Source organism: Pholcus phalangioides, unplaced genomic scaffold, assembly GCF_987345545.1.
Source record: "Pholcus phalangioides strain wild (caught in Gottingen) unplaced genomic scaffold, Ppha-v1.0 ptg000003l_1, whole genome shotgun sequence".
In the NCBI taxonomy this organism is placed as follows: Eukaryota; Metazoa; Arthropoda; class Arachnida; order Araneae; family Pholcidae; genus Pholcus; species Pholcus phalangioides.
The window spans coordinates 53,096,732-53,110,823 of NW_028301596.1; the positions used below are offsets into that span (position 1 = coordinate 53,096,732).

General features: G+C 41.3%; 1 protein-coding gene across 1 annotated transcript; it reads left to right on the top strand.

Moving 5' to 3' along the window:
* Window positions 1–3,340: 3,340 nt before the first annotated feature.
* On the top strand, window positions 3,341–12,695 carry LOC149088810 (uncharacterized). Its single transcript, XM_089253123.1, has 5 exons — window positions 3,341–3,481; window positions 4,864–5,005; window positions 7,612–7,757; window positions 10,751–10,868; window positions 12,442–12,695. The coding sequence occupies exons 1-5, from the start codon at window positions 3,442–3,444 to the stop codon at window positions 12,575–12,577; spliced, it is 582 nt and encodes a 193-aa protein (XP_089109249.1). The 5' UTR covers window positions 3,341–3,441; the 3' UTR covers window positions 12,578–12,695.
* The last annotated feature ends 1,397 nt before the right edge of the window (window positions 12,696–14,092 follow it).

The window sequence follows — 14,092 nt, forward strand, 5'->3', positions numbered from 1 at the left end:
TTGTTCTTTGTTGTGGCCCTCTATTTTCCGCCATTGGTGGTTTTTTTTAGCAAATGTCAGAGACAGTTGGCAAATTTAAATACCTTTTACAATTTCTGACGTGAAAACATCTTTAAAATCGATGTCGAACGTGGGGAGGCAATCACATCTAAATGAGCGACAGTTTCTGTCGAAGTAATTTCAAACTTTTATTCTGTGAATGAACAAAAGAGTGACCTAAGAAATGGGCGATCACGGGAGCAGTGCAGAACTACATGATTAGTCACTCACAGCAAGGTGTCTTTTGGTACACCTTTCTGATGTTGAAAGATAGATTAAAAGGAGAAATATACGCTACCTCTGTGTCCGGCTCCCGTGGCCCCAGACCCCGCCTGCTCCTTCCTAATTGCGGCCCTGAAGGGAGAGATCAAAAGATGAGTGACAGAGAGTGTGTGGGTATAGGAAGAGACCAAAAGAGTGACATAGAGAGTGAGCGACCAAAAGATTGACCTTGAAGCCCGTTTACATGCGGGGAATAAAATCGGGTTTAAAACCAACTTCAAGAATTTTCACCAATGACTGTTCCCCATTTCTTTTCTTACGAAGGAAAAAAGTCGTCAAGCGGGTGCTAGAACTTCGAATGCTACCGCAATATTTGCATATGTAACCGAGTGTGTGAGCATAAGAGCAGGAGTGGCTTAAGCGAGTAGCTCTCATTGATGAGCCATCATATTTCTCTTCTTTTCAGGATTGAAATTTTTAATTAATCTAAATTTCTTTTAATGGAGCTGAACCTTGTTAACGCCATAAAAGCCGCTGCAAGGTTCCCAGAGTGAAAACGGGGGGGGGGAGGAGTACGAGGGATTTCTATGGTGCTCCAGGCCCTGTACGAGTGCCAACACAAATTCTTCCTTTGCTTTTATTTATTAGAAAGTAAGTGAGCATGGAAGTGGTTAAAACAGCACGCGAGCATGTGAGTGGTGACGAAAAGAGTCACCAAGAGTTAACTTGACTTGAAATTGTAACTTAGCAGACACAGGCGTATTTACGCCTGTGTCTGGAACGAACTAGTAATATACTATGATTTTTTTTATTTCGACAAGGTTTTGAGATTAATAATTTATACTCACGTGATTTTCAATTAAAATAAAATCAACATATTGAAATACGATCGCTGCTAATTAAGCTGTCAACCTGTACAGCCATCTAGCGATGAGTTGGTGAACTTGCATACGAGTCAAAAATGTGAATAGATGGCACTACATATTCTAGTTTCATTAGTTTTATCACGGGATCAAACCGTGGAAATTCTCATTTCACTTGTCGTCTGCTTCATTCTTATGTTATTTGTTTTTGACGGCTCCTTATGCTCGTAGGAAAGAACTGAACTTGCTATTCATTTTTCAGTTCAGTTTGTGGGCTTTGTTCGTAGGGGGATTGTTCTGAACAAAACATTCTGTTGTCGTCTGCTTCATTCTAGGTTCCTCGTTTTTAATGGCTCCTTATGCTCTTAAGAAAGAACTGAACTTGTCATTCAGTTTTCAGTTCAGTTTGTGGGCTTTGCTCGTAGGGAACTTGTTTTGAACGAAAACCTCTGCTGTCGTCTGCTTCATTCTAAGGTTATTTATTTTTAACGATTACTTATGCTCAAAGAACTGAACTTGACATTTCGTTCAGTTTATAGGATTTGCTTATAGGGATCTGCGCCATCGAGCGAAAGCCGGGTTTTCCTAGGACTAGGCTTTTTGCACCGCGTGAACCAAACTGCATCATTCCGCGTCGACAGAAACGTGTTACATAATCACGCTACGCGTTTGTGTTTTCCTAGCGTGGCGCATTAGCTCATGGCGGCTATATAGTATGTGGCTTTGGCATCAGCTACTGTGTCGTTTGTATGCTCTGATTTGAAGGAAAGAGAAAGAAAACACACAAGAGTGAAGAGAATATCGGCGCATGACGCATTTGACTCCTCCAGAAGCAGTCGGTCAATCACGTCCGACGTAAAGCGCTGTCGTGAGGCGTATTGCGCTCTGTAGGGAAACAGTCATGCTGCTTTTGTTATTGGTGAGTGGGCAGCGTGTCGCGCTGGGCGAATCACGTTGCGCGCGGCACAGCAAGCCTGCTCCTAGGAAAACCGGGCTTAAAGGGTTTTCCTAGGAGCAGGTTTTCTGTGCCTCCTACATCTGCAAGCTGCTGTAGCATCAAATTTTATAAAGAACTATTCGCGATTATGACGATTATTCACCCCCAACTCCTGCAAATACACCTATGTGAGTCTTTCTTTTGATCACTTTTATGCACACACACTCTGTAGGTTAATCTTTTGGTCACTCCCGTGCTTGCACACTGTTTTGGTTACTCTTTTGATCATTTACACGTTCACACATGCTCTAGGTCAGGGGTTGTCAAAATGTGCACTGCGGAACCCTAGTGCGCCGTCAACCTTTGTCAGTCCGCTGCTTCACGGCGCCCCTGACAAAGGTTCTTGATAGTGATTCTTTGCTAGACTGCTTTGGGGAAAGCCGCGTATAAGCATTGACTAGAAAAAGGGGTGCCGTGGATGGAAAACATTTGGAAATCTCTGCTCTAGGTCATTCTTTTGGTCATTTACATGCTTGCACGTACTCTAGGTCACTCTTTTGGTCATTCACATGCAAGCACACGCTCTAGGTCACTCACTGACATGGTCCCTCGGTCTGTAGGTCATCGTCTCACTCACACTCTAAGGTATAGTTTCCCAACCTTTTTTGTCCCATCGCCCTCTTCTTCAGAAATTTTTTTCTTCCATCGCGTCCCAATCGAACCCATAGGATCCTATGTTAAACCCGTAACTTCTACCGCCCCCTGGAACATTCCATTGCCCCCAGGGGGCGTTACCCCCACGTTGGGAATCACTGCTCTAAGGCATTCTTTTGCTCACTCACGTACTTGCAAATTCTTTTTTTGGCCACTCACACTGACCTAGTCCCTAGCTGTCTGGGCAGAGGTGGATTTATCGAGGGTTGTACAAATTTTGCCACCATTCTACTATTTCTCACAGGCGACTCATTCCTCAAATCTCCCGCCCCTCTGAACTTGCCGCCCTGGGCTATAATCCCGCCAAGTCCCCTCCCCCCCCCCATAAATACGCAGTAGTTTACTAGCGATGTGCATAATGGCACCTGTCCATGCATATATATCTTGCTCAAGCTTAACAAATGAATGGTTAGGTTTCCCGGAGGCACCCGAGTCTCCTGGGACAATGTGCTGACATCACCGGGTGTGACAGAGGCTGGGTGTCACCCGGTTCCTATCACTATCATGCAAGCTGCTGCATTCTCACGAGAGAATGCAGCAGTATTTGATAAGATCAATGCAGTGTGAAAATGTAAAAATCACTTTTCAGGAGATCCTCGACCGTCTTGTTATACTAATACAATCTGATATCAGATTCTACTTTAGTGTCAGTCAAGACCCAACACAATGATCGGAAGAGTTATTCCATTGTTGATTGGCTTTGCTGGTAAGTGGAACGATATTTCACTTGAGAGAATGAAGAGTACTATGTTTATTTTGTATCGCTCTTCCATCGGATCTAAAATCTATAATGTACAGATATAGCAATGCGATTTGCATTTTCGAATAAGCTAGTCATAAGATATCGTATTTCTCCAGGATGAGTGAGGTTTTCAGATGTCTCGTATTTTAAATCTTACAGGAATGGTTCTTAACCGGGGAATCCCCTTAGAGAGCTTTTAGGGAGTCGGTGACCTTGGTTGAAAAGACAATTATCTCATTCATTCTAACGTAATATAGTAACTACTATTCTGACAAAAGGAGGTCCGTGGTGTTCATTTTAATGGCACAAGGGGTCCACGGACCATAAAAGGTTGAGAACCCCCCTGTTTTAGAGGAATAATTTACGAAGTAATAATTGTAACCTTAATAACAGCCGGTGTGAAGTTCGAGAACTTTTCATGCTGTAACTAAAAATTTCTTGAATTTATATCGATGGGAGAATAATTTTTTTCCGTGTAAAATATTATTAATATCACAACAAGATACAATATCACAACAAGATACAATATCACAACAAGATACAATATCACAACAAGATACAATATCACAACAAGATACAATATCACAACAAGAGTCGTGTTTCTGTTCAATAGATGGCGTAGACGTTAAAACTGAAATTATTCTTTCAACAATTCACCCCGAATATTTACCATCACCTCGAAGATTTACATACGGTGCCTAAGGCAACGTCACCGTTCTAATCCAGGGATGCCGCAGCCATCGTGGGCCTCAAGATAAATTGATGTTCAGTCCCACCTGACTGAAAGTACGCTTAAATGCATTTGAAGGTTCCTTCTTCCCCCCCGGACCACTGTCCAGTCCAGCAGCTTAGGTGGGCGGAACCTTTAACACGATACTTACATAACATGAAAATTCAGACATTCGACATTTTCACTTCCAAACATGGAAGACAGATGACAGCACCAGTATAACACGGGGAAAAACAATCGTTACTCTGATAACGTAAATACGTTATGAACACACACACACACACACTCTCTCGCTCACGCGTTCCTGCATGTACCGATCGGCTGGAATGTTTACGAGAATAGCACGTGCAAGTTATATATATATAGAATGTTTAGAATCTTTACAAGGTGCATGTAAGGTTAAGTAGTAGCCTGGGTAGGCCAGTGCTAGGCCAAAGCCAAGGGTGATTGAATAATTTATCACTCCCTCTTACCCCCACCCCGGACTGGTTCTCGCTTGCATAAATTTAGGAAGGTGTGGCGAAAACGGCCAATCAAATGAATGTCAAACCGTTCTGAAAAATGTATATAAATTGCTTTTTCTTCACAATGTTTTTGTTTTCTAATTATAAAACAGCGATCGCAACGGCCGCAACGTCCCGAAATTCGAAATGCACTTTTCCGGAGTTCTTCAGATTTTGCGAGGAACCAGCGTCACCCCTCGAATTTCACGAGCTCTTCTTGCCGGAGAGTTTGGAAGAAATGAAGGAATCGTGCAAGTGAGTGTGTGCTGCATGTAATAAATATTATTTATATAAAATATCAGGGGGGGGGGGGTGAATCCTACATAAGTAGGCATTGACGGCTATAATAATAATATTATTATTTTAGCCCCTCAATGTGTCACGCACGAATATAATAATAATAATATTATTATTATTAGAGCCCGTATTTCATGTACAAGGGACAAAATATGCTCCAAAAATATGTAGATATTTAGATATGTAGATTATTATAGTATTAAAATACCAAAATATGCCTTGGAAATCCTAAAATATGCACTAAACAAAAACCCTATAAAAAGTCGAGAATTCTAAAATACGCACTAAAACAGAAAATTTTCGTTTAGAAACTAAATACCCCCCCCCCCCCTCCAATACCGTCTTAACGCATGGGCCCAACCGGGCACGGCCAGGGAGCCTCAGGAGAAGAGGGTCCCCACGAAAATTAGATCCGGTTGAAATTTTCTATAATTTACAAGGTACGGCCTCAGAAAAACCACTTGGCCCGGGGGCCCATGATGCTCTTAAGACGGCCCTGCCCCTGTCCCATCGAAAAAAAAAGTAAACAAGGTTTTAAAAATATATACTGTCTATATATAGTGCATATATTGATTTAGAAAAGAAAATCCTCATATACAAATACAAATACAACGCCACAACAGGCAAAATGCCCAACGAGGTGGCTGAGAAAAGATGCCCATAAAAATATGGATATCATATCTGAGTATAAAATTGGTAATGTGTGTGTGTGTGTGAATGAATAAATTTATTTCTCCTCCGAGAGCAAAACATGGACTATTTGATGGAAGAGGAATCTCAAAAAGTGGCACATTATTACCCCATTGTACGGTATTTTAAATACTGGACTCTCCGTGCTTATATATTAGACAATTCCATCTTCCACATCTCAATGAGGTGATTTATCTCACTGAGATCTGAAGCGGGTGTCTGGTCTTCGAAGATTATTCCATCTCATAATTATATTTTAATTTTGATAGCATTGGATGCTACGGGTGAGGCTCATAACGTATCTAATGTTGTCAGAGTAATGCTTGTCTCTGTGCTGTACCGGTGCTGCCACCTGTCTTCCATATTTCGAAGAGAAAATGATGAATATCCGAATTTCTCCATGTTATGTGAGTATCGTGTCAAAGGTCTGCCCACCCAAACTACTACCAAACCACACATACACCTCGTCGACATTCCTCTTCGTAATTTCCAACGAAATTGGTACGCGCTGGAGTGTGCGTGCACGTGTTGCGAACCTAGCGTGAAGTTTGTTTCCGTTCAATGTCTGTTATGTGTAGTGCGCCATCTGCCATAAATTTTTCTAAATGGGAGTGAAGTGTAATGATTGACTAATTGTAACGTTGTAGAGAGCCTAAGCGGGCTATAGCCCAGGATGGAGAGTTCGTAGAGGTGGCAAATTTGACGAATGAGTGAGTGGTCAAGAAAATTAGAGTAGAATGGGAAGAGGCCGGCAAAACCTCAAGTACGTCTCTGCCTATAGAGACAGGTAGCAGGCATGGGCGGATATACGGGGGGGGGCATGGGAGGCATTCCCCCCCCCCCCAGCGTCAAAGGCGAAGTCGACTGATCTAATGTATATAAGTATATATGAATTGACATTATCATCATCGTGCCCCCCCCCCAGACTTCCAAGTCTATCTCCGCCTATGGTAGCAGGTCAGTGAGCGACCGAAAGAGTCACCTAGAGACAATGCCGTCTTAACGCATGGGCCCACCCGGGCACGGTCCGGGGGCCTCAAGAGAAAAGGGGCCTCACAAAAATGAAATGTGGTTAGAATTTCCGAGAATTCACCACGTAGGGCCTTAGAAAAATCATTTGGCCCGGGGGCCCATGGTGCTCTTAAGACGGCCCTGCACTCGAGAATGTGTGCAAGAATATTTGAGTGACCAAAAATGTGTGAAAGCATGTGAATCATAAGAGTGAACTAGTGAGCGGATACCAGGTCAGTGAGTGAACAACGTGCGCCCTAAAAAGCCAGGGACCACGGTCAGTTAGCGACAAAAGTAGTGACGTGTAGGGCATGCAAGCTTGTGAGCGACTTGTGAGCATATTTAGATACGGGAAGCAACGCGGGCCCGAGAGAGAAAGTTAGGGAGGGCGGCAAATTTGAGGAACGAGTGGTCGAGAAAATGGGACTGGGATTGCAGAAGGGCGGCGGAATTCGTAAAACCCACGGGCAGCAAAACCGTAAATCCACCTCTGTCTGTGGATCACACAAGCACTGGGTATTATTGAATTTTCATCGACGAAGTTCAAGTCTTCACACATTAGGGGTCATTCAAGTATTACGTCAGCATCGGGAGGGGGGTTCGGATTTGCTGACTTTTGATGACAAGGGGGGAGGGGGGGGGTTTGAAGGTTGCTTACGTCATCAAGCACCCCTTTTTGAAGATATGAAATATTCTAAGCTGCTGACGAAATTTTGCTGACGGGGGAAGGGGGCAAAAATGGCTGAAAATCTGCTTACGTAATACTTGAATGGCCCCTTATAAGTTTATTATGACTTTTAAAGATGAATTATTTCATGTTATACCATAACATGTAAGCCCTCATACTATATCCTCTCTTCCAGGAAGCTGCCTCCTTATAAGGGTTGCCTTAAAAAGATAGGCACGAACTGCCTGGACGTAACGAGACCGGATCCATTGGCGCCAATTCTATTCGAGCAGTATTTCGCCACCTACGCAGTCTGCCATGACGACAGCCCAATGCAAAAACGTAAGGGAACGCTTTTTTTCGTAAGGGCAACTAAATTACGGATCCCATATGTCTATCGATCAACGACGGCCTGGGTTGCGAGGTGAGAAGGGTGCTTCTGAAATTTCAATTCTTGTGGGAAAAAAAATTGTTCAGCCGTGTCAGTAGGCACGCCCCAACAAAAGTAGGGCAACAACTATAGAACTATAGGGCAATAGACAGGGCAACAACTTTCTAACTGGGTTTTTGAGGACAGGGTGTCTGTATAAAATATAATTTTTTTTTTTTATAACTATACAACCACCTTGCAACAGGAATGACGTATCTGAATACTACTACTGATTTGCATATTTTTTTCTGATTGGAAGTATGCCTGCTTTAGGATCAACGATTCGCCACCAAAATGCTATACGCATTGTTACCTATGCACCCTGTATACACTGTTGTGCGTACTGCATGTTTTCGACAAAGAAGTAGTCGATACCCAACTACTGGAAAATGGTAATTTGGTATACCAAAAAGTAATTGCTGAAAATTGAAGTGAATAAAAATATATGAATTGCTTGTTTTAGCACACAAAGCCCTGGTGTGCAGCGTGAAAATAAATAATTTTCAGGATCACAACCATATATTAATTTTCATGCTGCACACCGGTTTTTATTAGCAGACAATTGTATTTTTGAATAATTATAATATAATTATATTTTTTATCCGATAGATGGCAGCAGGGATCAACTCTTTTTCTCTCGTCTCTCGTGCATTATAGCGTAACCAACCGTCCCTCTTTTTTGATATCAATTCAAGCGTCCTCCTACGTTTTGCCATTTTGTCCTCCTTTTCAGGTTTCCCGAATAATTTCTCTTTTTTTTCCTCCACTTTGAAACACATATTTCTTCATTGATATCGAGTGTTTTTTGTAGTTTTATTCCCCCCCCCCACACACACACACATGCAATAGCCGTCGAAATTTCCAGAATTTTTTCCGTTTCTGCTGTTTTTTTGAGCGGTTCTGTTTGAAAGTTCGGAAAAATTATTGTTGTGGCCGGTTTTATTGGTTGGAACAGTGGTGCCATCTATTGTTGATGCACGTGCAGGCGTCCTATTTCTCAGTTTTCGAATATGGTAACCCTAGTGTATTACAATCGAGCATATCATGGCTACATCACTGAGCTGCTATAAGGAAAGAAAGAAAGAACTAAAAGGAAAGTATAAAAAAGCTATAAGGAGTTTCCTTGAAGCTCAGTGGGTTACATTTGAACCACTGCTGCCATCTACAAGAAATAAAAATACGCATAGCATAGCATCGCCCTCTAGTTTCAAGGCACACCATTAAAAAAAATGAAATATTTTTTCATTTAATAATATATAACAAAATGTAGATATTACAATAACACCTGAAGTTCTGCGGCAAACATAAAAGCATGCCAACCGGTATTATGGCGTATAAAATTCACATCCGTGTGCAGCATGAAAATAAAGAATTTTTGACACCACGCCGAAAACTGTTCATTTCGATACTGCATACCCGTTTTAAATTAACAATTGATTTTTATTTAAAGAATTATAACAGATAGTTATGTTTTCACTCGATAGGTGGCAGCAGGGACTGCAACTCGACGCTTTTGTTTTTTCATGTATAATAGTGAATAAATAAATATATGAAATATTAAGGAAAAAGCCAGAAGGGGTTGTGCGCGTATTTCTTCCAAAAAATATTTCCTTTGGTTTTGCTCGAATATTATTTCTCCTATTGATGCCGGTTCGCGAAATTGTTCACTCAAGTTCGCCGATCCACAAGTATATGTACTGTATTAAAAGGTTAAAGAGAACACGGCTTTAGGGGCCATTCAAGTATTACGTCAGCATCGATGGGGGTTTCAGATTTGTTGACTTTTGATGACAGCGGTGGGGGGGGGGTTTGAATGACGCTTACGTCATCAACCACCCTCTATGGAAAATATGAAATATTTTCAATGGCATCTTACTCGGTACCCAAAAACGAGAAAAACCTTTCGATAGTTTGTGGGCACTTGAAGTAACATTCCCCCACCCCCTATTGATAAGTGTCCTACAGAACCACTTTAATGACCTCTAAATCTTTCGCGGATCCAAGTGATCTGGAAATGTGTCCGGGCTGCTTAAGTGCTCTGGAACTGTGCCACGCATCACTCAAGTGATCCGTATGCCGCGGATCACTTAAATAATCTAAGAATGAGCCGCGGGTAACTTGAGTGATGTAGAACCGCACTCTGGGGGCCACTTAAATGCTCTAAAACTACGTCACATGTCACTCAAGGGATCTTTAAATGTGTCACGGAGTGCTTAAGTGTTCTGGAATCGCACCACGGGACACTTAAGCGATCTGTGAATGTGCCGCCTAGTTCATTTTTACAAAATTAGGTTTGAGGAGGGCAGGCCGCATCAGATAACCCCCCAGGGTCATATTTGGTCCGCGGGCCAAGGGCGTTTATGCGATTTATCATTATATGGGTTAGAGGGTGGTTCGCAATGAATTTATTAAAGATAAATTTTGAGTTCATAGCCTTGAAATTAACAGAAATTTGATTATAATATAACATATAAAGGTATTTTCTTCCAAAATTTCAATTAAAAAATATTTTTTTGCATTAAAAAAATAAATTTTTGATCGTGGGAAGGGGACAGGGGACCCCCTATGCCCTCCTCCCCCCCGTGTACGTCTCTGATCCCACCAATATGCGTTAGGATTCAGAGGGCGCAGAGCTGATGACGAAATTTAGCTGACGGGGGGGAGGGGGGTCAGAGTTTTGCTGACTTTTGCTGACAAGGGGGGGGGAGGGAGAGAAGGTCAAAAATTGATAAAATTTTGCTTACGTAATACTTGAACGGCCCCTTATATTATTTTGTGGCACCGGTTTAGATAATTGTTGTATTTCTGTACATATGTAATTCATAATCAATCTTATCATTAGTTTTTGTTGGGAATGAATTCATTCTTTTCTTTCTTTTTTTTTTTTTTTTTCTATTTCTTTCAGAGTCGTTGATGCTTGGCCAATGTCGAATTGATAAGTATTTGGATATGGAGAGACGTTGCGGAAAACTTTTACGAATAGCGCGAGAAGATGCAGCAACGCAAGTTAAAGACAAGTGCAAGTATGGGCCCCATGATATATATTATATTCTCCTGAGTCTTTAAATAACAAAAGACTGGGCTGAAAGTCTCGACACACACACGATTGATGTTATGCCGGTCAATTGTGGTATGTATGATCTCATAGGCATCGGAAGCTGAGGGAAGGGGGGGGGGCGGGTTCCCTTGCCTCTCCCTCTCCCTCGAATTGGGGGGGAGAAGTTACTATTATGTACTACTAAAAAAATCCTGCAAACACATTCCGGGGAATTTCTACTGTTCGTGTATGCAGGCCCTCCTCCTAACCAGATCATATCCTACCGCCCTCTCTCAATGAAGGTGATATAAGCAGAAGGAGACCTGAGCCATGCTGGAAAGTATGATGTCTGCTTCTGTGTAATGCTCGTTATAGTGCTGCCATCTACATTTCGAACTATGAGTGAAGTGTAATAACTGAATATTTGTACCGTTGTAGTAGGCCTGTTGCTCTCTGCAGCGCGAGATTTTTAACGGGGAGATCCGCTCGCATTCGCGCCATGAAGTTTGGAACCAATGTGTGCAGGGCCACAAATAGAAACAAAAATTATACTCTGTCACCTGGGGTTCCAGTGTCCATTTTGGTTCTCCCTCCCTGTAATTTTGAACGAAAAAACACAAAACTCAGCTTTCTTCCTGAAGCAGTGCCCGGGCCACCAGACCCACCTGCCAACCCCTGGTTGCGGCTCTGCGCGTGCGTATGTATGCGACCAGGAGCTCATTGAAATATCAACATAACTTATCCGCCATACCAAAGTAAAAGCGTGACGTCAGCATTATCACTATAGCCAATCGATGTTTCCTATTTTTTTAACGATTAAATGTCCCTTGGATGGCAAACTTGCTTACTTGCTTTTGGTCAGAGATGGGTATCGAGTCCGCTCTCTTTTGTGGGCACCTTATATGACCCTAGTGTATTTATATATGGTTTTCGTCATTAAAAGTGAAAATGGCGCGAAATGCCTACGTATCTTGTGTTTTGTAAGTATTGCGTTGAATGGTCTTTGGTAACCATTCCATTGAAAGCGACTTAGTCTTTGGGGTCATTCAAGTATTACGTCAGCATCGATGGGGGAAGGGGGTTTCGGTTTGGTGACGTTGGATGACGGGGGTGGGGGGTTGAATGATGCTTTCGTAATCAACCACCCTTTCTAAAAGTATGAAAAAAATAAATTTTTGATCGTCTAGGGAAGGGGGTGTATGAATTACCCCCGAATCATGCCTTTTCTTTTCGGACTTTGGCCAGGGATCTTCAGCCAACTAACTCCAGTTGGCTGGAGATCCTTCGCGAACTCGTTCCTTCTTCTTCGCAAAATCCTTCACTTCGGGATCTGACTGATCAGAGCCGGAATCCGGGTCAATTTAAAACGAAATTAGCGAACTGTCCGAATTAAGGCTCTGGCTGTAATGTATACAAACACAAGTGATACAACGATACGATAGTTGATTGGTGAATGGGTTTGATCTGGGATGACGTAATGCTACGGATACTATATAACCATAATAATACTGTACTGCTTGTTAATATAAATTATAATTTGTTCGATTTTTTTTTCCCAGGAAAAACGATGAAATCTATCGATGTTACGTAAAAGAATCTTTTAGCCTCTGCGGGAGAGACGTGCATGTATACGCTGACAAGTTATATGAACTCTTTGGCGTGAACGTGTTGGTGCCCGAGTGCAGAACCCTCTAGCGATGTGGAACCAAACTGCGTCAAAATTAAATGAAGATATGCCATGCAATATCACTGATTTGTATCCAGACATCTTGTTTTTTGGTTGCCTACGACTAATAAATTCAGACTTCTTGGACATTTGTTTTCTTTCACGCTACCGTAAGATTTCATGATATACAAATACAGGGTGTCTCAAAGGGTACGTAATGTCAGATTTCTGCAGATTCCGGTAGAGATCATCCGCACGCTCATTCTGATGTTCATGTAAGATGTGGGGAACCCTGAATATGCAGGGTGTTGCCTTAAGTCTCTTCTCCGCAAATCATTTGCGAACCGTTGATTCTAAAGACGTACTTCCAATTAGAAAAAAAATTATCCAAATAGTGTGATGCCATTCATGTTGCAAGGGGTTGTATGGTTATTAAAATAAAATAAAAAAAGTAACTTTTTTATATGTATACCCTGCCCGCAAAGTCCACTAAGTTCTTTTATAGTGTAAATCCCTGCACAGTGTATTACATTTTAAGAGTTTTTGAAAGTGTTTTTATAAAACTTGACAAATTCAATCAGCAAGCTTATCGGCTACATTGGAGTGAATGGAACCGATAAGCTTACTAGTTACATTCGACCGAATGTAATGATAATTTTATCATTCCCACGACAGATTGTACGTGATAAGACCAAGACTTACAGTTCACGGTCTATATTCTCTGAAGATGCTCGATAAAAATTCAACCATTTTCTTCTTCTCCTGAATTCAAACGCGGTCGCCCGTTTCTGTTGTGAGCAGTGCAGGCGCGCATCCAGATGAGGGCTATACGGGCTGTCCCCAAATTGTTTGCACAGTAGATATCTCTGCAAGCGTTGACTCTAGAAACATATTTTCAATTACAAAAGGTTTTCACAAGACCTGCGCACGCAGTCACTTAAAATCACTAAATTTGTTAGAGAAGTCGAATTTAGAAAAATAAAGAAATAAATTAACTTTTTCGAAAGGGTCCTCGTGTGAGAAAGTTCCAATTATTGAAACACAGATTGCACTCCGAAAAGTCATTTGCAAAAAAAATTTCATATTTTCAAATGAAATATTTATCGGGATATTACATACAATAAAATCTCTATGTTTTGGCAACTTATCATTGTGTTGCCAAGTTTTCATTGGATCATAAGTTACTATTGTTAGGGACTGTACACAAATAGAATTGAACTCAGCCATTTTTTTTTTGGTTCCCACCAGATACCAATTACATTTTTTGACAATTACAGAATTTTTATAATTTTTATAATTTTTATTTTGATTTACTTTTCGCAATTTGTGAACCACACCCTCAATCATTAGAAATTAAATGCTGCAAACTTCAAATTCAAATATGTCCGTTAATGTGGCATTTAAAAATATGAAATTTTTTGCAAATGACTTCTCAGAGCCGTATTTACATTTAGAAGTTTTAGCACACGGAGGTTTTTATATAAAAAGTTAATTTTTCTATTTTTTTTTATGTACACGACCCCTTGGGAAATGGAAAAAAAATT